The 25,997-nt window shown below is 45.3% G+C and overlaps 1 protein-coding gene across 6 annotated transcripts in view; it reads left to right on the top strand.

The window, feature by feature from the left end:
* The window catches only part of NEGR1 (neuronal growth regulator 1), a 641,177-nt gene that overhangs the window by 332,932 nt on the left and 282,248 nt on the right, over positions 1 to 25,997 (top strand). For 5 of the 6 annotated variants that reach the window (XM_040360703.1, XM_040360701.1, XM_040360702.1 and 2 more), the window contains exon 3: positions 16,056 to 16,181. In XM_040360703.1, coding sequence (XP_040216637.1) covers positions 16,056 to 16,181 — 126 coding nt within the window. Of the gene's footprint in view, positions 1 to 16,055; positions 16,188 to 25,997 lie in introns of all 6 variants that reach the window. The other variant, XM_040360704.1, reaches the window with a different exon arrangement.

Here is a 25,997-nt window from a genome sequence, read left to right on the forward strand (position 1 = left end):
ATGCGCGCGCATGTGCCGTTCGCTCGGCCCTTCATTTACATGGGGTCACGCTTCATTTTAATACAACACGCCCACTACCTTCCTACTTTGAATTAGGCGGGCTTACGCCGGCCCATTTACGCTACGCCGCCATAACTTAGGGAGCAAGTGCTTTGTGAATACTGGCCTTGCCTCTCTATGTTACGTCGGCGTAGCGCATATGATATGCGCTACGCCCGCTCAAAGATACGCCGCTCTACGTGAATCCGGGCCAATATATATATATTTTTTTTTTTTCTCAACACCCTAGAGAATAAAATGTTGTTGCAATACTTTGTCACACTATATTTGCGCAGCGGTCTTACAAGCACACTTTTTTTGGAAAAAAATACACTTTATTTAATAAAAAAATAAGACATCAGTAAAGTTAGCCCAATTTTTTAGATATTGTCAAAGATAATGTTACGCCGAGTAAATTGATACCCAACAAGTCATGCTTCAAAATTGCGCCCCGCTCGTGGAATGGCGACAAACTTTTACCCTTTAAAATCTCCATAGGCGACGTTTAAAAAATTCTACAGGATACATATTTTGAGTTACAGAGAAGGACTAGGGCTTGAATTATTGCTCTCGCTCTAACATTCGCGACGATACCTCACATGTCTGGTTTGAACACCGTTTTCATATGCGGGCGCTACTCAGGTATGCGTTTGCTCCTGCACGCGAGCTCGGCGGGACGGGGAACGTTTAAATTTTATTTATTTGTTTTCTTATTTATTTTACCTTTTTTATTTTTTACTGTTCTTTAAAAAAAAAAAAATGGTGTCACTTTTATTCCTATTACAAGGAATGTAAACATAGCATGACAGGTCCTGGGGTCCAAAAGACCTCAGATCTCATATTTACACTGAAATGCAATAAAGAAAAAATTGTCATTTGAAAAAAAGTAAAATAAAATGTCCCTTTTAAGAGCTATGGGCGGAAGTGACGTTTTGACGTCGCTTCCGCCCTGCCAATGACATGGAGACGGGTGGGGGCCATCTTCCCCTCACTCGTCTCCATGTCACAGAAGGGACAGGTTCGGATTGCCTCCGCCATTACCGACGGCCACTGTAAGCGAGGAGGGAGGGGGGGCCCTCTCCAGCCGCCGATAAAAGTGATCTTGTGGGGAATCCGCCTCAGAGGCCACTTTTATCTGAAAAAGAACCACCGGCTGTTGAAGAGGATACCGGGGTTAGCTAGCTGCTACCATAACAACGATATTTCTCTTCAAAGAGAGGACGTATATAGTCGTCCTGTGGGAAGGAAGCGGTTAAATAATATTATTAATATATCAGGGGCCAGACAACCAAGCTTGATGTTTTGGTGACTTGGCATAGGTCCACAAGTACATTATTGCAAATGGATTACTCTTTGTGACTTTTTCATTTTTTATTATTATTATATTTTTTATATTATATATTTTAAAGCGAAGGTCTGAACAAAAAGTGAACCTCTGCTTTTCGGAACCCTCCCCCCCTCTGGTGTCACATTTGGCACCTTTCAGGGGGGTGCAGATACCTGTATAATACATGTCTCATACAACTTGTGATGTGTGTTTGTACTTATGCCGCGTACACACGGTCGTTTTTTGTGAAGAAAAAAAACGTCATTTTTAAAAACGTCATTTAAAATGACCGTGTGTGGGGAAAACGTTGTTTTATGTCTTCTGAAAAACGACCAAAAAAAAATTTGTGCATGCTTCAATTTTTTATGTCGTTTTTCAAAACGTAGTTTTTTGTGTCATTGTGTCACTTGCTACGTCACATGCCACACGTTGCGGATTGTCACATGCCACACGTTGCGGATTGTCACATGCCACACGTTGCGGATTGTCACTTGCCACACGTTGCGGATTGTCACTTGTTGTGTTTCAGAGTGAACATCATCTCTCTGCTACCCTGCCAGCTCATTCACTGACTGCTCTTAACCCCCCCCCCCCCCACACGGAGCTGCGAGTGTTCTGTCTGCCAGTCCATCACTAACGGCAGACAGGCTCCTCACAGGCAGGCAGTGGCGCCTCACTTGCTGACTAACCCCCCCCCGCGACTGTTCTGGCCGCCCACCACCCACCACTAATGGCAGCGCCGGGCTCCTCACAGGCAGCGGCGCCTCACTTGCTGACTAACTCCACATCCTCCCCCCCCTGCGAGTTTACTTGCTGACTGCCCCCCCCGCAATTGTTCTGACCGCCCGCCACCCACCTCTAACGGTAGAAGCGCCGGGCTCCTCGCAGGCAGCGGCGCCTGACTGCTCCCCCCAGGCTGCGAGTGTCCTCAAAGGCAGCGGCGCTGGGCTCCTAACAGACAGCGGAGCGGCGGAACGTGCTGGCTGAGGGGCATCGGTTGCCACCCCCCTAAAAGTTCTGGCTGGTACCATGGTACCACCCGGTCCCATCATAGGGCCGGCCCTGGTGGCAGCACCCGAGAGCCGAGCGATAGTTCGACTTCGGGTGCCGACATCACGGGCTCCATGGACAGGTAAGTGTCCTTGTTTTAAAAGTCAGCAGCTACAGTGTTTGTAGCTGCTGACTTTAAGAAAAAAAAATATTCGGCGGACCTCCGCTTTAAGGTTCCTTGGGGGAGGTACTTATGAAAACTATTTTAAAGGTTTTTCTCTGCTATGCCGGTATGGATGTAACTTTAGGCTGTGAAAATCTCCCTTTACATAAAAGCAATGGAGTATTAGACACGCACACAGAAGACCCGACGCGACATCAGTGATGCATTTTAGTTGAGAGAATGATATCCATACAAATTTCCAATTTTTTCGAAATACGCCACACTGAATCCTGTATGGTTTATTCTGTTCTCCGAACTCCCAAGCCGTTTCACAAACATTTCCTTTCATTATCTGACAATATCATTCGTTTTTATCCATTTCCAAAAAGAAATGTTCTCTTTTTTTTTAATTTAACTTGATATGATAAGAGCAATAAAGGACATTTCAGTCAAATCATAATATTCCGCTGGATGAGCAATTTTAATGAGTTTTGTTATAGCGATAGAGTGGGCATATATAGCATTTAAATTAGGCATCTACAAGCGCAATAAGCTGGTAGTCATGAAAGCACTGGTAGAAATACTAGCCATGTATGGGTGTAGAAAGAAGCGTCACATTTAGGAATATACAGAAAGCATGTCATTATATTGGTTATCTCATTATTTCTTATGCCTGAAACACATGGATCTGGCAATGGAATCTCAGAATATAGGGCTGGATTCTCGTAGAGCGGCGCATCTTTCTGCCGGCGTAGCGCATCGCATATGCTCTACGCCGACGTAACATAGAGAGGCAAGAACAGTATTCACAAAGCACTCGCTCCCAACGTTGCGCCGGCGTAACGTAAAATCCTTGGCGTAAGCCGGCCTAATTCAAAGTAGTTTGAAGTGGGCGTGATACATGTAAATGAACCGTGACCCCATGTAAATGAAGGGCCAAACGAACGGCACATGCGCCGTCCCGTGTACGCTTCCAAGTGCGCATGCTCAGAATCACGTCGGAAAAAAAGCCTAAGATACGTCGAATCACTGAACGTAACCTACGCCCAGCCCTATTCACGTAGTACTACGTAAACGACGTAAAATACGACGGCTGTTCCATCGTCCATACCTTTGCATGGGATACGCCTCCTATAGGTGGAATAACTTTACGCCGGTCGTACGCCTTACGTAAACGGCGTATATTACTGCGACGGCCGCAAGTACGTTTGTGAATCGGTGTATGTCGATCATTTACATAATCGACGCGTAATTCAATGGAAGCACCCCTTGCGGCCAGCGTAAATATGCGCCCAGGATACGACGGCGTAGGAAACTTACGTCAGTCGGATGAAGTCAAAATTCAGGCGTATCTTGCATTAAGAGTACGGCGCATGGCAGGGTTCTGTACACAGTCGGGCAGCAAGGTGCTGGGACATCAGGCAGAAGCAGAGTCAGACACAAGCCGGGATCAGGTAGGCAGGCGGAGATCAAAGAGTAGGTTCAGGTGAAGCCGAGTCAAGACACAGGAAACTTGGATCAAAACGGGTAAACAGACACTAGCTGAAAGACCACTTAGCAATGTTCATGTGTCAGTGTTCAGTTTAAATACGGTTATTTGGTGCCCATAGAGAAGTGTTACGCTTGGGAGCAGGACTGTTTCCTAGCATCACGCCTGAATCTGCTGTTCTCTTCTTCTTCAACTTTACCTTCCTCACCACAAGTTTTATTGTTTTTACCCGGCTGGGTAATAAAGAGCACAGCAAAGAGCACCTGTTGCGGACATTCCTTTACTTCTACTAAATTCAATACGCATCATTCACCCCTAGGAATTCGGGGGAGCCATGAGGTAAATGTGCCACCCAAAACAACCAGCAGCTCCTCCGGGGGTAATGCTACATATGCATTCTTCTGAAAAAAATGTTGCTCGTAATCAGGGCCGGTGCTACCACTAGGACAACTAGGCAGCAACCTAGGGTGCCCAGCCACTGGTTTCCCTCTGCATCTGCATGCTCTGCAGGCTTAGTCTCAGGCAGCCGCTCCGTCCGACCGATAGTGTTATTGGAGGCGCAGGACTGCACTGGAGCCTGGAGGACATGTCCCGGGTCTCCCAACAGAACAAAAACAAACATCCCCTGCCGCTGCACTCTTCTATGATCATCAGTGTCTCTCTGACTCTCTGGTGATCGTCCCAGTAAAGCCAGCTCTGTCTTACACACAATGCATTCCTTACAGCAGGGGTGCCCAACTGCTGGCCCTCTGATGTTGCTCGTCACCTCCTGCTCTGGGATGGTAGACTGGCAAGCCCAGATTGCAGGTTCCTGACTCGCCATCCCAGAGCATCAGTGTGAAGAATGGAGCTGGCATTAGAGGAAGCAGAGCAGATGCTTCCTGTATAGCACCGGCTCCTGTCACATGGGTAGGGCAAAGGGAGTGGAGTCAGGGGCAGTGCCATTGGGGCGGCAAAATTAGGTTTCGCCTAGGGTGTCAAAAAATCTTACACCAGCCCTGCTCGTAATCCATGGTATTACTTTATATCTAATTTTAAACAATCTGAAGATTGGGGCTACATGTCTACCCAGTTTGGGGTCAAGAGCACCGATGGCCGGCCGGTACCAGGTCCCCAAAAATTGACCGTTTAACATGGGAGTCTATGGAAGCGGTACCCGGCTTTCAAAAATCTGTTCTCCCTGGTCTTACGTTCTACGGTCCCCAGACTCAGTCTTACGTTCAATGGTAGAGGACGAGTGGGGCTACATGTCTACCAAGTATGGGGTCAAGGGCACCGATTGCCGGCCGATACCGGGTCCCCAAAAATTGACCGTTTAACATGAGAGTCTATGGAAGCGCTACCCGGTCTTACGTTCTACGGTCCCCAGACTCGATTCAACGGTAGAGGACGAGTGGGGCTACATGTGTACCAAGTATGGGGTCAAGGGCACCGATGACCGCCCGGTACCGGGTCCCCAAAATGGACTGTTTAACATGGGAGTCTATGGGAAACTTTGGTCAGCTTGGGACAAGATTCCTCCACGGCCTTTGGTGCTAGGACCTCCAAACTGCTGAGATTCTGGGCCATCCAGGAAAAAAGCAAAGTCACTGTGCTGGTGGATTGGGTTCTCCGAGGCATTGAAGACCAAATCTTCGCTTAAAGACCTTTAACGAGAACAGTTAAGAAGAACGGATTGATGGAGGGGAAAAAAAAAAAACTGTTGTGAAAACAGACCCTTACATATATAGCAGTCAGTTGAGGGGGAAGTTTATGAGTTCTGCATTTCAATCAAACAGTGAGAGACCTAATCATGTACTCTGTAGACATCCGCGGATCTCACAGTTGGGGACTGATTGCATGGTAAGCTCCAATGTGCTTTAAATTCTGTAATGCAAAATATTACTGGATGGGGTTTTGTTTTCCCGGGGAGAAATTCATCTTTCATTCCTCGACAATCATGGCTGAATGAAAGTTTCTCCGGAGCGACTGTGCAGGGAGTTGTTAACTGTACAAGTGTTTCTGTACTGATGAACGGGGAGTATAAAAAAAAAAAAATCAGAGCCGGTTATATATGTGCATGTGTATGTTTATATACATTTTATAATGGAAAAGTATTTGCCCCATGGCCCACACTGATTTAGGTTTAGGTATCGCTGTCAAATAGGCGATATATAGTGCCTTGCAAAAATATTCACCCCCCTTGGCATTTTTCGGGTTGTGTTGCCTTACAACCTGGAATTAACATGGATTGTTTGAGGATTTGCATCATTTAAAGTGGATGTCACGATGTAGAGAATAAGGTTTCCTATCATCTGTGCCCAGTCTTGCCACACAGAGTTAATCCAGCGCTAGGCAATCCTCTTTTATTGTTCAGTGAAATAAAACAGACTTCCAGATAAAGACCAAAGTCCTTGCTTGAGTGACAGGTTATTTACATATCTCGTGCTCTAGCTTGCAGACATGCACAGCTTCTGTAAAGTGCACAATTCACATCCCCCTCCCCTCTCCTCCCCTCCTCTCCCATCCTGCTCTCCCAGGATTGGCTGTCTTTCCTGTGTTTTTATAAAATGTTTTCAAAATATGGGGTGATCCACAGTTCAGTGTAAATAGCCATTAGAATATACATAGACAATAAGCTGTGCATGTCTGCAAGCTAGTGCACGAGATATGTAAATAACCTGTCACTCAAGCAAGGACTTTGGTCATTATCTGTAAGTCTGTTTTATTTCACTGAACAATAAAAAGAGGATTGCTCAGCGCTGGATTAACTCTGTGTGGCAAGACTGAGCACAGATGATAGGAAATTGTATTCTCTACATTGTGACATAAAAAATAAAAAAAATTGGGTTTACATCCACTTTTATTTACAGAACATGCCCACAACTTTGAAGATTTTTTTTTAATTATAATTTTTTTGAAGCAAACAACAAATAGGGCAAAATGTCAGAACACGGCAATGTGCATATCTATTCAGCCCCCTAAAGTCAATACCTTGTAGAGCCACCTTTTGCGGATATCACGGCTCCAAGTCGCTTTGGATAAGTCTCTATGAGCTTGCCACATCTTACCACTGGGATTTTTGCCCGTTTCCTCCTTGCAAAACTGCTCCAGCTCCTTCGAGTTGGATGGTTTGCGCTTGTGAACAGCAATCTTTAATGCCGCGTACACACGACCATTTTTCATGACGAGAAAATGCCATTTTTTAAATTGGTCGTGAAAAACGATCGTGTGTAGGCTCCAGAACCTGCTCTATTTTTTTTCTCATCGTTTTTCACGTCGTTCTATTTCAGGTCGTGAAAAATGGTCGTGTGTAGGCTTTAATGAGGGGGAAAAAATGCGCATGCTCAGAAGCAAGTTATGAGACGGGAGCGACCGTTCTGGTAAAACTACCGTTTGTAATGGAGATAGCACATTTGTCACGCTGTAACAGACTGAAAAGCACGAAGACTAAAAAAACGTGAATCGTCTCTCTCCAAACTTTTACTAACACGCGGTAACACGAAATCAGCAAAAGCAGCCCCAAGGGTGGCGTCATCCGAATGGAACTTCCCCTTTATAGTGCCGTCGTACGTGTTGTACATCACCGCGCTTTGCTAGAGTATTTTTAAATAACGATGGTGTGTGGGCAACGTCATTTTAATGATAAGGTTGGAAAAACATCATTTTTTTTTCATGCCGAAAAATGATCGTGTGTACGCGGCATAAGACATCCAAATGGCAATTTTTTGTAGACCCTATAGTTTAAAGTGATACTATGTTTTTTTTTTTTTTTTTTTAAATAACAAACATGTCATACTTACCTCCACTGTGCAGCTTGTTTTGCACAGAACTGTGGTTTGTGTGTCTGGGGGGTATTTGTGCTGGGGGAATTCAGCAGGGGAAGCAGAGTTTTACAAGGAATAGGGGGAATTTATGCTAAGAGGGAAAGCATGCAGATTAGTGCTCCCTCAATTTGTATTTTTTTTTGGGGGGGGGGGGGTGATATGTGCTAGTAGGAATGAATGAGGGAATTTGTGTTGAGCTAGGAGGGAGATTTGTGCTGGGATGGGGGATTTGGAGGGGGGGGGGTGTACTTGGAAAGAAAATTTGAGGAATTTGAAGGCCAGAGGATTTTTCCTAGAACGAGTGATTTATTTATTTATTTTTACGGGGGGGGGGGTGCATTTGTGCTGGGGGAGTTCAGCAAGGGAAGCACATTTTTACTTGGTGTAGGGGGGGTTTATGCTCAGAGGGAAAGCATGCAGATTAGAGCTTGCTCAATACTTTTTTTTGTTGGGGGGGGGATTTGAGCTAGGAGGGAGATTTGTGCTGGGAGGGGGATTTGGAGAGGAGAAGGGGTGTGTACTTGGAAATGAAATTTGACGGATTTGAAGGCCAGAGGATTTTTCCTAGAGGATGTGATTATTATTATTTTTTTGGGGGGGGGGGGCATCTGTGCTGGGGGAATTCAGCAAGGGAAGTAGATTTTTACAGGGAATCAGGGTAATTTATGCTTAGAGGGAAAGCATGCAGATTAGTGCTCCCTCAATTTGTATTTGGGGGGGGGGGGTGATATGTGCTAGTAGGGATGAATGAGGAAATTTGTGCTAAGAGGGGACATTTTTTTGGGGGGGAGGTTGAGCTAGGGAGATTTGTGCTGGGAGGGGGGATTTGGAGAGGGGGGGTGTACTTGGAAAGGAAATTTGAGGAATTTAAAGGCCAGAGGATTTTTCCTAGAAGGGGTAATTGTTTTTTTTTTGGGGGGGGGGCATTTGTGGTGGGGGAGTTCAGCAAGAGAAGCAGAATTTAACTGGAGTAGGGGGGATTTATGCTTAGAGGGAAAGCATGCAGATTAGTGCTCAATGTTTTTTTTTTACCCTGGGATCCTCCCATGATCTCTTAACAGTAAGTGCTCTAGAGAGGGCTTCTGTTATAGAGTCTGTTAGAGAGAGCCTTCAGACATACTGCAGGAGACGGTCAGAGACTGCAGACATGATACAGAAGATGGTCAGAGACTGCAGACATAATACAGAAGATAATCAGAGACTGCAGACATGATACAGAAGATGGTCAGAGACTGCAGACATGATACAGAAGATGGTCAGAGACTGCAGACATGATACAGAAGATGGTCAGAGACTGCAGACATGATATAGAAGATGGTCAGAGACTGCAGACATGATACAGAAGATGGTCAGAGACTGCAGACATGATACAGAAGATGGTCAGAGACTGCAGACATGATATAGAAGATGGTCAGAGACTGCAGACATGATATAGAAGATGGTCAGAGACTGCAGACATGATACAGAAGATGGTCAGAGACTGCAGACATGATACAGAAGATGGTCAGAGACTGCAGACATGATACAGAAGATGGTCAGAGACTGCAGACATGATATAGAAGATGGTCAGAGACTGCAGACATAATACAGAAGATGGTCAGAGACTGCAGACATGATACAGAAGATGGTCAGAGATTGCAGACATGATACAGAAGATGGTCAGAGACTGCAGGCATGATACAGAAGATGGTCAGAGACTGCACACATGATAAAGAAAATGGTCAGAGACTGCGGAAATGATACAAGAGATCTATGCATCAATTGCAGCCTCATCAGTGCCCACCAATTGCAGCCTCATCAGTGCCCATCCAATGCAACCTACCAGTGGCTCTGTGATGGGCTCCCCTCTGGTCCTCTCATCTGCCACCTTCTCCTTCTTCTCACCCATGCTCTTTATTCCCTCCCACTTGGGCACCATGGTACCTTTACCCACCACTCCGCTGTCTACAGCGTCCTGCTGCTAGGCAACCACAGGGGAGGAGCCGTGACACAGACGCTGGGATGGTAGATTGGGCGGGCTTCAGTAGGGGCTGAGGAAGAGGTTTTCTGAGCAGGGCGCGGTGCTGGCGGTCAGTTCGCCCCTGGGCGTGCCTGCCCACACACAAGGAGAGGAGGAGGGAGGGTAGCACTTTCATGCCTCCACCTCTGCAGCGCCTGGGTGCAGTTCACCCGGTGCACCCTTCCAGGATCGGCCCTGGGGACCGACCTGTCAGAGCGCCGCTCTCCTCTATGCGGGATCTGAAGACGACGGACCGTAGAGTCCGTTGTCACCCGATCCGATCAGCCAGACGGAAGGAAAAGTAGGGTTGTCCTCCGTCACACTTTGGCGGATCGGATGTCAGCGGGCATGTCACCGCTGACATCTGTGGCTCCATAGAGGAGCACGGAGCGCCCGTTCAGGTCCGCCTAAAAAACTGGCAGACGGACCTAAACGGTCCGCCCGTGTGAAAGAGCCCTTATGCTCATACGTCTTTGGGGGGGGGGGGCGCATTTTGGCATGTTCGCCCGCCCCTGGGCTCTAGAAGACCTTGTCCCCTAACTGATTATGAAGGTTAATAATTTTAATAACATTAAGAAACGCGGCACTAGACTGCTGTGCTGTATATAAAAATGTTTAGTAAAAGGCAACTGTATGAATCATAGTAATCAACAACATAGAAAACAAAGTAGCGATAGAAGTCAGAACATGCTAAAATGTAATTCTAGGCAGATCAATAGTTTTCCCAAGGTAGCTAAATGCACACAAGAGCTTTAGAACAATTTGAGTGCATTCTTGCCGTACACAATACGATTTCATCCGCCGCAATGATGAAGGCAGTAAAAAAAACAAAAAAAAAAACCTTTCCATCTGTAGCAAACAATCATTTTTTTTTTTCTCCCCCCACAAAAGTCTTCATTTTGGGGATCTGTGATTATTGGCACTACCTTCTATAATAAGCGCTCTTGTTCCTTTACTAAACCTTCTCTCTGCCTTCCACACAAAAGCAGCTCCTAATCCCGCTATCAATATAAATAAACAGAAGCAAAGCCGGAGAAAATATAGAGGGATTGAAAATGTGAACAATATTCCGAGCGAGTGCGGCGTTGGGTTATTTTCTAACATTTCTGTAAAAAAAATGGGAACCGTTTCATTATTCCATTCATGGTATTGAAGAAGAAGTTCAAGGTGCCTCTTGTTTTCAGTAAACAGCCCACAAGGACATTTATTTACAGTATATCAAAAAAACAAAACTTACTTTATAGACTTAGGCCCCTTTCACACCTGCGGACCGTGGGCTAGATTCAGATCCGCTAACCTATCTGATTTACGTTACGCCGCCAAAATTTTTTGAGGCAAGTGCTTTATTCAGAAAGCACTTGCCTGTAAACTTGCGGCGGCGTATCGTAAATCCCCCGGCGGAATTCAAATTCCGCGGCTAGGGGACGTGTACAATTTAAATCAGGCGCGTCCCCGCGCCGATCGAACAGCACATGCGCTGTCCGCAAACTTTCCCAGCGTGCATTGCTCCAAATGACGTCGCAAGGACGTCATTGGTTTTCGACGTTAATGTAAATTACGTCCGGCCGTATTCGCGAACGACTTACGCAAAAAATTCAAAACTCGGCGTGGGAACAACGGCCATACTTAACATAGGATACGCCGCACTTACCCCTCCTATAGCAGGGGTAACTTTCCGCTGGAAAAAGCCGAACTCAAACGGCGTAAAAAAAAAGCGCCGGGCGGTCGTTCGTTTCTGAATCGGCGTAAATGCTCATTTGCATATTCGGCGCGTAAAAGATACGGAAGCGCCACCTAGCGGCCGGCCTGGAATTGCAGCCTAAGATCCGACGGTGTAAGTCACTTACACCAGTCGGATCTTAGGCATATCTATGCGTAACCTGATTCTATGAATCAGGCGCATAGGTACGACGGCCGGACTCAGAGATACGACGGCGTATCAGGACATACGCCGTGGTATCTTCTTTCTGAATCCGGCCCCGTATGTCTGCTTTTTCATCCATTCGTCTGCGGATGAAAAAGGGACATGCATGGGTCCCTATGTGATTGCGGGTGTCAGCGGACAAACATCCGCTGACAACCCGTAATCGTCCGCCTCCGCAAAGATCCGATTTTGCAGACGGAAGAATGTCTGATTTTTTCTTCCGTCTGGCCGATCGGAACGGATGAACACGGACATGCGGTCCGTGTTCATCCGATCCCCCCATAGGGGAGAGCGGAGAAAAGACAGGGCGTTCCCTGCACAGTGTGCAGGGACCGCCTTGTCATCCGCCGGCTCAGCGGGGATCAACGGAGCGATCCCCGCTGAGCTTACGGAGGCGGATCATTACTAATCCGCCCCCTGTGAAAGGGGCCTAATGGTAGGAATACACAATCAGAAAATCGAGCGAAAATTTCCGTTCTGCAAACGATCGGCCGATTTTCTACTCGTTGATGCCAAGCAAGTAATACCCGATATCGATATTGTGAACGAAAAACGCCGAGAAAATTGTGTCGTATTGTTTGCGAATGAACGATATTCTATTCGTTGGTGTGAAGGTCGTCCATGAAACATCTTTTAAACATTATCAATTCAGAGATTTTGGATGGAAGTTCGGGAGATTATCCAAAAGTTTAGTGAGGTGGTAATACCGGAGGACCCAGCTTTCTTCCTTCTGCACCTGTCAGACATACCGTGGGGAACATACGGGAATCAATCCTGTGTCATCTAGTGAACATGCATACCGCTTAACCACTTAAGGACCGCCTCCTGCACATATACGTCGGCAGAATGGCACGGCTGGGCACAAGCACGTACCTGTACGTCCTCTTTAAGTGCACAGCCGGTCCGAAGCTCCGTGACCGCGGGACCCGATCGCCGCTGGAGTCCCGCGAACGGTCCCCGGAGCTGAAGAACGAGGAGAGCTGTGTGTAAACACAGCTTCCCCGTTCTTCACTGTGGCGCTGTCATTGATCGTGTGTTCCCTGATATAGGTAAACACGATCAATGATGTCACACGTCCAGCCCCGCCCCCTACAGTTAGAAACACATATGAGGTCACATTTAACCCCTTCAGCGCCCCTTAGTGGTTAACTCCCAAACTGCAATTGTCATTTTCACAGTAAACAATGCATTTTTATAGCATTTTTTGCTGTGAAAATGACAATTGTCCCAAAAATGTGTCAAAATTGTCCGATGTGTCCGCCATAATGTCGCGGTCACGACAATCGATGATCGCCGGTATTAGTAGTAAAAACATTTTTTTTTTATAAAAATGCAATAAAACTATCCCCTATTTTGTAAACACTATACATTTTGCTCAAACCAATCGATAAACCCTTTTTGCGATTTTTTTTTTACCAAAAATAGGTAGAAGAATACGTATCGGCCTAAACTGAGGGAAAAAAAAGTTTTTTTATATATATTTTTTGGGGGATATTTATTATAGCAAAAAGGAAAAAATATTGCATTTTTTTTTTAAATTGTCGCTCTATTTTTGTTTATAGCTCAAAAAATAAAAAACGCAGAGGTGATCAAATACCACCAAAATAAAGCTCTATTTGTGGGGAAAAAAAGACGCCAATTTTGTTTGAAAGCTACGCCGCAGGACCGCGCAATTGTCAGTTAAAGCGACACAGTGCTGAATCGCAAAAACTGTCCGGGTCCTTTACCTGCATTTTGGTCCGGGTCTTAAGTGGTTAAGTGGAAGCAAGTACAATCCCCTACTGTGAGTATGTGGATTAGAAAGGTTGAAGAAGTGAATAGGATGGAAGACCTAGTATGGACAAGCAGGAGAAAAAGAGAAATATATTTAAAAATTTGGACACCTTGGAATGACCTAATCCATTCAGAGGAAGGCGAAGGGCTAGCGGATGGAGACTAGGAGAGGTGGGGAGGAGGGGGAGGAGATATTCTTTCTTCCCTTTTTTCTTTTTTTTGGGAGGGGACGGGAGGGGACGGGTGGGGGGGAAGGAATAGAAGTGGATAAGCAATCATAAGTATTGGGGGATGAGGGGGAATGGAGAGGGTCAAAGGCAATAAGTAAGGCCATGGGAGAGCGTCATCCCATGACCGGACATGAGGAAATGTGATGTTGTTTTTGGCTGGTCATTGGCTCCTTCTCTCTTGTCCCCCCTTGCTATGAACCAATGTTGAGACCTACTGGCCCATTACCCCACTTTCAACCCTGAAGAGAATGTTGGAAACGCGGGAGTTAAAGTGGGGGTTCACCCGGACATACAACTTTTTACCATTAGATTGAGGCTCATTTTGTCTAGGGGAATCGGCTATTTTTTTTTTAAATCTAAGCTGTACTTACCTTTTTAGAGAGCGATCTTCTCCGCCGCTTCCGGGTATGGGCTGCGGGACTGGGCGTTCCTATTTTGATTGACAGTCTTCCGACAGGCTTCCGACGGTCGCATCCATCGCGTCACGATTTTCCGAAAGCTGAACGTCGGTGCGCAGGCGCAGTATAGTGCCGCACCGACGTTCGGCTTCTTTCGGCTACTCGTGACGCGATGAATGCGACCGTCGGAAGCCTGTCGGAAAACTGTCAATCAAAATAGGAACGCCCAGTCCCGAAGACCCATACCCGGAAGCGGCGGAGAAAATCGCTCTCTAAAAAGGTAAGTACAGCTTCAATTTTAAAAATACTAGCCGATTTCCCTAGACAAAATGAGCATCAATCTAAGGGTAAAAGTTATTTTTAGGGTGAACTCCCACTTTAATAGGGTGAAGTATTGGTCTCAATGCTTGGGTTCTTTTTGTTTATTTTCCTTTTTCTCTCTGCTGTTGATATAAAAAAAAAAAAAAGCCATGTTTAGACTAGGTAAAGATGATTGATTGTTTATTGTGACCTTGTGTTAAGAAATGTATAAATGAAAAAAAAAATGGAAAAATAAAGAAATTTAAAAAAGAAAGAACATTATCACGCATGAGCAGAACTAGTAGACGACCCCACTTGTACGTGAGCCATCAACACTACGTATGAAATCGATTGATCTTTAAAAAAAAAAAAAAATTGTTGGTTAATGTTGGCAACGATTTCGACCAAGTGCTGTTTCGTTGGTCGGTGGTTGAGCGATCGGTCAATATTTCTTAGGGCTCTTTCACATTTTGGCGGACCTGAACGGGCGCTCTGTGCTCCTCTATGGAGCCACGGATGTCAGCGGTGACATGCCCACTGACATCCGACCCGATCCGCCAAAGTGTGACGGAGGAAGAACCTACTTTTCCATCCGTCTATCGGATCGGGTGAACACGGACAGACGGTCCGTGTTCATCCGATCCCCCCATAGGGGAGAGCGGAGAAAAGACAGTGTGCGGGGACCGCCCTGTCATCAGTCCGGCTCAGCGGGGATCAACGGAGCGATCCCCGCTGAGCAAGCGGAGGTTCACGGGGCGGATCATTACTGATCCGCCCTGTGTGAAAGGGGCCTAACTGTGTATTCCTGCTATTTCACAACTTGGTACACAAAAAATAAAAACTGAAGGTCCGCTTTAAAGGGATTGTAAAGGAAAAACATTTTTTTTCATAATAAGTATCCTTTACCTGCAGACCTTCCTCTTTTCACTTCCTCATTGTTCGTTTTCGCTCAGAAGTTGCTCTATTTCTTCTCTGTTCTGTTCACTTCCTGCTTGTCTGATTGTTACTCACCGCCGTGAAGGGAGGCTTTACTGCAGTGGTCAGTGACGTGCTCGCCCCCTCCTGGGAACTACATCTGTGCGGCAGGACGCTCTCTACGTGTTAGAGACTTCAAGGAGGTGTGAATTACTGGGCGTGCCGCAATGCATACTGGGAAATGTAGTTCTTACATGAACGAGCGCCGCAAACCAGGAAGTGAATGAGAGAACAGAAACTAAAACGCCGGAGGTGATATAGATGAAGGAATTTAATAGATATTTACTCGTTTTTTAACAGAATCATTACACTATTCTGTCTGTCTACCTTGCAGACATTCATTTTAGGCAAAACATGTTTTTCCTTTACAACTCCTTTAAGCAGGTATGGTCACCATCTGGAAATCCATTCTGTAAAAAATCCATGTAGCGATCTCTGGAGTAGATAGAGTCCGCTAGTAGAGATCAGCAGCACTGAGATGAAACAAAGGTTGGAAACAAGGTGAATAGAAATGTTTAATTTAAAAAAATGGCAATGGTATGTGATGCACCATGCTTTGGTATGCTAATTGTCAGTTCGCATTTACTTTACAATTTTTTATTTTTTTTAATGTATAACTTGTTTTCTTTTATTGCATTGCAGTTTCTCCAAAGATCTTCGAAATCTCCCCCAGTATGATTGTCAACGAAGGAACAAATGTATCGCTTACATGTTTGGCATCTGGAAAACCAGAACCATCCATATCATGGAGACACATCTCCCCATCAGGTACGGGTACGCAAAATATTTTTTTACATATCTATTTTTTTTGTTTTTGAACTTGTAGCTGAGATTTGTGTAGCATCAATAATATGATGGCCCCTCTTATAGTGTAGGTCACAATGGAGGTTATTTACGAAAGGCAAATCCACTTTGCACAAAGTGCGCACTGAAAGTGCACTTGGAAGTGCAGTCGCTGTAAATCTGAGGGGTATATCTGAAATGAGGGGAAGCTCTGCTGATTTTATCATCCAATCATGTGCAAGCTAAAATGCTGTTTTTTATTTTCCTTGCATGTCCCCCTTGGATCTACAGCAACTGCACTTCCAAGTGCACTTTCAGTGCAAATTCAAGTGCACTTTGCACTTGCAGTTTGCACTTGTAGTGCAAAGTGGATTTGCCTTTCGTAAATAACCCCCAATTTATAAGTCAAACAACTCTACCCATGAGAATCTTATGTTCACATTACAATTATTCAGTATTATTGAAAAAATTGCATCAACACCCCCAACGCGTTTCAGAGCAGCTTGACTCCTTCCTCAGGGAAAGTCTTTTGCAATTAACCACTTAAAGGGGTTGTAAAGGTACATGTTTTTTTTACCTTAATGCATCCTATGTATTAAGGTGAAAAAACATCTTACGATTAGAGGTGCACTGAAATGGAAATTTCAGAAACGAAACCGAAATAAAAAAAAATGTCAGACCAAAACCGAAACCGAAAATGACTTTTTTTTTTTTTTTTAAATAATTGTATGTTAAAACAGTTCAGTCGGATTGCAAAAATGTATGGAGCATCCTATCAAAGTACTTTTTTTTATTTTTGTATAATTTTCTTATTTTTAATATTATTTTTCTTATTCTTTACTTTTTCATTACTTATTTTATTAATTAATGTTTTCATATTTTTTTTTTACACTTAACTTTATTGCTATCACACAGGAGAAAATAATTCCCTGTGTGATAGCAATTGGAGGTGACAGGTTCTCTTTATTAACCCTGTCACCTCCAAAAACAGGAGTGCATTGGCGGCAGGGACAGGAGCCAGACTAGGCAGTCGGGGGGGAGGAGGGGGGGGGCAGAGTGCCGAAGATAGAGCCAACCGAGGGAGGTGTGGGGGGGAAGGACGGGTGGCTGCACAGTGCACACATGTTCTGCTAGAAAAGTAAGCAACTCACCGCCCGAATGCTGAAACTGTCTCCACGCTGCTCGCACACAGCCCCGCCTCCTCCTAACCCCACGCTGTGACAGAACACATCTCAGCATTAGACCTGCACTGCATTCTGTCTATCACAGCGTGGTTAGGAGGAGGCGGGGCTGTGTGCGAGCAGAGCGGAGACAATTTCAGTGTGTGTTTTACCGCTCTGCAATCCCACGGCACGCCGCGGATCATGTGTGTGCCGATCCGACGTCATTGATCCGTGCGGATCACGGATCAATGACGATCCGTTGCACCACTAGTCATTATCGGCAATTTTTTTGTTGTTTCGGCGTTTTCCCAAAACAGCTATTTTCGGCTGATATGTATCGGCCTCCGATATATCGGTTCATCCCTACTTACGATCACTGTAGCTCCCCAGCCCCCCCTGTTTTACTTACCTGAGCCCAGGAAAGTCCTGCGTCGTGAACGCACTCTTCCTTTGCTCGGTCTTCTTGGCTCTTCATTGGATGGATTGATAGCAGCACAGCCATTGGCTCGCGCTGCTGTCAATCAACTCCAATGATGTGAGGGCCGGGGGGCGGGGCCGAGTCCTGTATTCAGCGGTTATGGACGCCGAATACAGGACTCGGGAGCGTGCCCGCAATATAACCCCCTTGGGAGAGAACTTCCTAGAGGGGGTTATCAGAAGCGGGGAGGAGCCGAGACAGCTGCCGAGGAACCTCAGAAGACGAGGATCGAGGACACTCTGTGCAAAACGAGCTGCACAGTGGAGGTAAGTATGCCATGTTTGTTATTTTAAAAAAAAAATTGAAGCTTTAGGGCCAGATTCTCGTAGGAGCGCGTAACTTTGTGCGGGCGTAACGTATCTGATTTACGTTACGCCTCCGCAACTTAGACGGGCAAGTGCTGTATTCTCAAAGCACTTGCTCCGTAAGTTGCGGCGGCGTAGCGTAAATCGGCCGGCGTAAGCCCGCTTAATTCAAATGTGGGACAGGGGGGCGTGTTTTATGTTAATGTTCTGTGACCCAAAGTGATTGACGTTTTTCACGAACGGCGCATGCCGTGGAAATCTCCCAGTGTGCATTGCCTCCTAATACGCCGCAAGGACTTATTGGTTTTGACGTGAACGTAAATTACGTCCAACGACGTAAATTACGCGAACGACATAAAAAATGCAAAATTCGACGCGGGATAGATGCCCATACTTAACATTGGTACGCCGCACTTATGCCACCATATAGCAGGGGTAACTATACGTCGGGAAAAACCTAACGTAAACAGCGTAACTTTACTGCGTCGGCCGGGCGTACGTTCGGGAATTTGCGTATCTAGCTGATTTACATATTTGTAGGCGTAAATCAGCGTACACGCCCCTAGCGGCCAGCGTAAATATGCAGTTACGATCCGACGGCGTAAGAGACTTACGCCTGTCGGATCTAATGGAAATCTATGCGTAACTGATTCTATGAATCGGGCGCATAGATACGACGGCACAACGCAGAGATACGACGGCGTATCTGGAGATACGCCGTCGTATCTCCACTGAGAATCTGGGCCTTAGTGTCACTTTAAGGACCGCCCGCCGTTGTTATACGTCGATACTTTGACGTTAAATACCGGGGTTATGGCAGTGGCTAGCTGAGGTAGCCCCGCCCCCTGTGATGTCGTCAGCCAGGCCAGACCAAAGTGGCTTTTTGCACTGGAAATGTTCATCAAAGTGATGATGTCACTGTTCCTTTTACAAGAGAATATCTAGGTTTGAAAAGACATTTGGTGCACACAAAGTGGGTTAGTATCCTTTCTAGCTATTGAGGAATATATTAGAATTAACGTTTTTCTGTTAGGAGTTCATCTTTTACTTTTAATTCTAGACTTCAAAGCACTTAAACCAACTTTAATATAATTTTTTTTTCCACTTCTGGCGATTATTTGTGACTGCGTTGTTTATAAATGAACTTTTCAGACGTTAAATGTTAAACCTGCCCATTCTGAGCAATGTACAAAACCCATAATTTGCACACTTCTGACTTGTTATTCTACAGAATGAAAAAAAAAAAAAGAACGTTCATTTTGCTGGAGGTAGAGATTATAGCACTACAGTACAAATGGTTTAATAACTCTTTGTGATTGTATTATAGATTCTAGACGCAGACCTGACTTTAACATCTCAGAGGAGAAAGCTCTTTTGAAAAGACTTAGCTGAGCAACTTTCAAAAAAATATCTTTACTGTAATTTCCTTAAGAAGTTAAATATGAATGTCATTATGTTTAAAGTAGTTTTGGAAATAAGTTTGCAAAATACATTTAAAGGTTTTGGGGTTATTAAAGGGTAATTGTCATCCAGAGAAAGGCAGGAGGGGAACGTGGAATCTCAAGTGCTAAGTGGGGGGGGGGGGGATTTAAGGAGAGGGCCTATTTTTCAAACTTGTTTAGGTGGATTCACAGAGAGTTAGGTCGGCGTATCAGTAGATACGCCGACCTAACTCGGAATCTGCGCCGTCCTAAGTTTAAGTGTATTCTCAAACTGAGATACACTTAAACCTATCTAAGATACGACGGCCTGCGCCGTCCTATCTTAGGGTGCAATATTTAGGCTGGCCGCTAGGTGGCGCTTCCATTGAGTTTGGCGTAGAATATGTAAATCACTAGATACGCCTATTCACGAATGTACGTGCGCCCGTCGCAGTAAAGATACGCCGTTTACGTAAGGCATTTTCAGGCGTAAAGTTATTCCATCAAATAGCTGGACTAGTAATGTTAAGTATGGCCGTCGTTCCCGCGTCGAAATTTGAAATTTTTTCGCCGTTTGCGTAAGTCGTCCGTGAATAGGGCTGGACGTAATTTACGTCCACGTCGAAACCAATACGTCCTTGCGGCGTACTTTGCCGCAATGCACACTGGGATATGTACACGGACGGCGCATGCGCCGTTCATAAAAAAATTTCAATCAGGTCAGGTCACCCCCCATAAACACGCCCCCTCAGCCTAATTTGAATTAGGCGCGCTTACCCTGGCCCCATTTACGCTACGCCGTCGTAACTTAGCAGGCAAGTACTTTGTGAATACAGTACTTGCCTAGCTAACTTACGGCGGCGTAGTGTAAATACTATACGCTACGCCGCCGCAAAGATGCGGCAATGTACCTGAATCCAGCTAGTTGTTTACAAGTTAAAATCATTTTTTTTTTGCTAGAAAATTACTGAGAACCCTCAAACATTATATATATATATATATATATATATATATATATATATATATATATATATATATATATATATATATATATATATATATATATATATATATATATATAACATTGTATTTTATTTTTTCCAGACACCCTAGAGAATAAAATGCCGGTCGTTGCAATACTTTGTCACACCATATTCACGCAGTACTCTTACAAACGCATTTTTTTGAAAAAAAAAATACACGTTTTTTTTTAATAAAAAAATAACAAAACAGTAAAGTTAGCCCAATTTTTTTATATTGTGAATGATAATATTACGATGAGTAAATTGATACCCAACATGTCATGCTTCAAAATTGCTGCTTGTGGAATGGCGACAAACTTTGACCCTTACAAATCTCCATAGGCGACGTTTAAAAATGTTTACAGGTTTCCAGTCTTGGGTTACAAATTATTGCTCTCGCTCTAACGATCGCGATGATACCACACATGTGTGGTTTGAACACCGTTTACATATACAAGCGTGACTTACGTATGTGTTCGCTTCTGCACACAAGCACGGCGGGGCGGGGCGCTTTAAATTTTTTTTTTTTTTTTTTACTTTTTTTTTTTACACTATCCCTTTAAAAAAAAAAAAGTTTGAATCACTTTTATTCCTATTACAAGGAATGTGTTTAACATCCCTTGTAATAGAAAAAAGCATGACAGGACCTTTTTAATGTGAGATCTGGGATCAAAAAGACCTCATATTTACACTTAAAGCGGATGTTCACCCAAAAATCAACTTTCTGCCATTAGATCCAGCATACTGCTGACATCTGCAGTATGCTTTTTTTGTACTTATCGTTTTATCAGCCGTTGTTATCCGGGAATGGGCATTCCTAAGCCAAGCGGATTTGATTGACGGGCTGCTAAAGCGCGTCACGCCTTCCGAAAATACCCGAAGTGACACTCGGGTGTTTACGGCGCTATACGGCGCCTGCGCCTGCCGTGTAGAGCTGACAGCGCAAGCGCCGTAAACAACCGAGTGTAGAAAACCAGTCCATGAATCACAAATAAGTGCAATCTTGAGATTGGTAATTTCTCCACCACCACAAACTTGTGCACCATCACCACATAAATTGCACTCTTACCGGAGGGCAAGCTACATAGGCTGGCGGGTATTATCCCAGCCAGGGCCTTTTATCCAAAAGGATCTGAGGCAACAGCTCCAAGATGCTTGATGTAATGGAGAGGAGGTGTACAGCAGGTAGCCAGAAAGACTCGAACATTTGGTATTCATGGGTAGAGACCAGATGTTGCCCAAAAATAAAAAAAAGGAACTAATAGGGATGTCCCGATACCGATACTAGTATCGGTATCGGTACCGATACCGAGTATTTCCCTGAGTACTTGTACTCGGGGGAAATGCTCTGATGCCTCAGCCGATACCTGGGCAGGCAGGGGAATCGCAAGTCTTCTCCTTTGTGCTCCATGCAGTCTTTCTTCCCCCCATGCTCCGTGACGCTCTTCTCTCCCCTCCCATTCTCCGTGCAGTCTTTCCTCCTCCCGTGCTCCGTGACGCTCTTCTCTCCCCTCCCATTCTCCGTGCAGTCTTTCCTCCTCCCGTGCTGTCTTTCCTCCCCCCGTGCTCCGTGCCGCTCTTCTCTCCCCCCCGTCCGTGTCGCTCTTCTCTCCCCCCCGTCCGTGTCGCTCTTCTCTCTCCCTATTCCATCCCAGAACAGGAGGTCGCGGGCCACATCAGAGGGCTCCGCAGGCCACACGTGGTCTCCGGGCCACTGGTTGGGCACCCCTTGCCTAAAGAGTTGGCTCCATCTTGTTCTTAATCATAATTTTTTAGTTAGTCTTGCCCCTTTATTGATTTGCCCTTTTATACCAGTGAACTTTTGTAGCTGGAAGTTGTTTGTTTTAGTGAAGGCTGAACATCCCGAGGACTATTATTCTTTGTTTGATAAGCTCTACAGATCAGATCTAAAGACAACATTACAGACAAAGAAACTTATCAAATAAGCTCTTTGGAGAATGAGAGATGTATCACTAACAAGATTTAAAGGGTGTATAAAGAGCGGTCAAGTTTTTTTACCCAGTGGAAAAAAACATATAAATAGGCAGACACTGTAGATTGATCATTGATTCCTTGTGTTCTTCAATTGTATTTTAATATGTACTTTAATATAAAATTACCCAATGCATTTACAATTCTAAAGAGTGGGGAGAATTGCAGTTGCCCATCCCTGGTCTATAACCCAAACTTTTTTTAGTCTTCAATAGGGATGAGCCGAACATCAGGGGGTTTCCCGTGGCATCAGAGGGGGGCAGGGTCATCCGTGACTCCAGAAACCCCTGTTGTGTCAGGGGGGCTATTTAAGAGTTGTCACGGTGGGTCTCGCGTCATTCGGCGGGCGTCTCCCATGGAGGCGGAATCGAGCGTGGTGGCGATAAGGTGGCGAAGGATAAGGACCCCTGCCAGGTTTAACTGATATTTGGCAGGGGGCAAAACTGCCACCCTGTCCCGGTGACAAAATTTTTACTAGGCAGGGAAACTCTCCAACAGACATAACATTTTGTATTTTTTTTGTTAAAGTGACACTAAACGCTGGTTTAAAAAATATTCATAATATAAGTATATATTCTTAAGTCAAAAAAGTCCCTTCTATTGCTCTCTGCCTCCTCCAAACACCAAATTCCTTTGCTGTTGTGATCCAACTTCCTGTTAGAGGGTGGCTACGTTCATTCTCCATTGTGCAACTGTATGTAGGAACATAGCCACCCTCTCTTGTCCTGAGATGGACAATGGACTATGGGATGTATAGTTACATAGAGCAGTGCACATGACCGCAAATAAAGACCACTGCACCTTCCAAACATTCCAATCTTGTTCCAATCCTGGGCTGCTGCCTCTCTGATAGCCTTTAAAGTGAATGCTCAGTAGATGACGAACACTGGGGCAAATAGTGAGCAGCGCCCTATACAAATGTTCATGACACTCAAGGGTCTAATTGAAAAGTTTATTGAATAAAAGCATCAAGGGAGCATCAAAAGCTGAGAAAGAAACACAGACTGTGAAAACTGTAGCATCCCCTGACAGTCCTTGGTGAAGAGTAGCCTTAAGTTGGTGGTCAATGGAAAAACGCCTCCTTACTGTACATTGGTGGTCAGTGGAGAACCCCTTTAAATTGGTGTTCAGTCAGTGTAAAAGTGACCTCTTGCATTGGTTGCCAGTAAAAAAAATGCCCCCCTTACATTAGTGGTTAGTGTAGAAGTGGCCTTGTACATTGGATAACGGTGAGGAATGCAGTCTTAGAAGGCTATTCATTGGAGAAAAGGCCCTTTACATTGGTGGTCAGTGGAGAAAATCCCCTTTACATTGGTGATTAGTGAAAAAAGCCCCTTTATATTAGTGGTCAGTGCAAAAAAAGCCCCTTAACATTGATGATTAGGGTAGACTTCCCTTTTCATTGGAAGTCAGTGAGGAATGACCCTCTAACATGCTTGGGTGGGCAATGGAGCCAAGACCCTTTTACATTGGTGGTCAGTGGAGAAAAGCCTTTACATTGGTGATTCATGTAGAAGTGTCCCCTCACTTTGGATGCCAGTGAAGAATTTCCCCCTTACATTAGTGTTCAGTAGAGAACCCCTTTAAAGTGGTTGTCAGTGTAAAAGTGAGTGACCCCTCGCATTGTTTGCCAGTGGAAAAATGCCCCCTTACATTAATGGCTAGTGTAGACGTGGCCTAGTACATCTGATGTTGGTGAGGAATGCATCCTTAGAATGCTGGTCATTGGAGAAAAGTCCCTTTACATTGGTGGTCTGTAGAGAAAATCCCCTTTACCTTGCTGATTAGTGAAAAAAGCCCCTTTACATTGGTGATTAGTGTAGAAGTGACCCTTTTCATTGGATGCCAGTGAGAAATGCCCCTCGTACATTGGTGGTTAATGGAGAAGAGCCTTTTACATTGGCGATCGGTGTGGAAGTGACCCCTCACCTTGGATGTCAGTGAATATATTCCCCCTTACATTGGAGAACTCCTTTAATTTGGTAGTCAGTGTAAAAGTGACCCCTTACATTGGTTGTCAATGGAAAAATCTAAAGTTTTGTCCTTTTTATTGAGATAGCAATAAGAAAGCTGGAAGGGAGATCATAAAGAGAGTATAAAGTTAGCTATGCATTGCAAGTCCTGCATTTCTCCGGTTGACCTTGACCTGCTGATGCCGTAGTGGTGTACTGGGGCGCTGCTAACATCAGCAGTCTTCAGTTACAATAAATAAAACTATCAGCACTTCCAAACATGGGCATCCACAGAACTTTTTTTCTAGGGTGGGAGGCATCATTTTAGGGTCACCCATGTGCTGCCCCTTTTCGACAATGTCATTATCACATTATCATGGTCGGAGACTGCAGACGTAGTACAGTCCCTAGGATAAGTAATGGATAATGGCCGACAGGCCCTCTTACCAGACCCAGTGAAACTACAGCAGTGATCCCTCCGGCTGGACGATCACTCACTCTGGGTTCCCCGGGGGCGACTTTGGTCAGTAGTGTAGCATGTCTGTACCCTGGCAGTGGCTCAGTATTTCTCTCTCTGGTGGCGCTGGGTAGCGTGGCTCTCTCTCTGGTGGCACTGGACAGCGTGGATCTCTCTCTGGCTTCCCCCCAGCACACGCCTCTTTCTTTGTCCTGTAGCACTCACTCCCTCAGCTTTTTTTCCAGGCTGCAGTCTTTCAATCTCTCTCTTGATTGAGCTGTAGCCTCCTTCCTGTGGAAAATGGGGCCACCACTATATGTCCCATGATGCTCTCCTTCTCCTAGTCTCCTTTGATTGGCTTTCAGTTATGGCCAATGGGGAAGGAACGGAGCAGGTAGAAAGCTGGGCTGGGAACCTGGTGAGAGCCGCCATCTCTTCTCCCTAACAGGAGAAAGGGGGGTGAGCGGGGGAAACCTCTGACAGCCTGCAGCTCGTCATTCTCCTGACACAGCACCGCCAAGTTCTCTGTTGGCCTGAGCAGGAAAAAGTGCCCACAGTCACACTACACTGATGGGGGGGCTTGACAGCACCTTGATGGTGTCACCCCGCTGGCTGCCCGAACCCCCATAGCGACGCCACTGTGCTGAATGTGCCGATCCGATCCCTGATTCCAAGGGGGGCACTTGACCCCCCTTGCCCCTACCTGCGGACGCCCATGCTTCCAACGATGATGGCCACGTGGCTCATCATACTGTTTTCAGGTCACATAACCCAAGAACTTGGCATCACTGGACCTACTGAAATTTAGATCTGTTTTAATAGCCCAGGTTGTACTTGGATGGTGCAGACTAGAGGCTGCAATGTTGTTCCATAACTGCCAACATGTTTGGCTTGAAAAATACTCACAGCCCCTAATACTGTTTACAAAAGCATTTCCCTCTAAAGAGTGGTCAGCAGCTGAAAGCTTTAGAGAGCGCATTTGATATGCCAACTCCTCACCACTGGTTTTAA

This window comes from Rana temporaria, chromosome 7 (assembly GCF_905171775.1).
Source record: "Rana temporaria chromosome 7, aRanTem1.1, whole genome shotgun sequence".
Taxonomy (NCBI): Eukaryota; Metazoa; Chordata; class Amphibia; order Anura; family Ranidae; genus Rana; species Rana temporaria.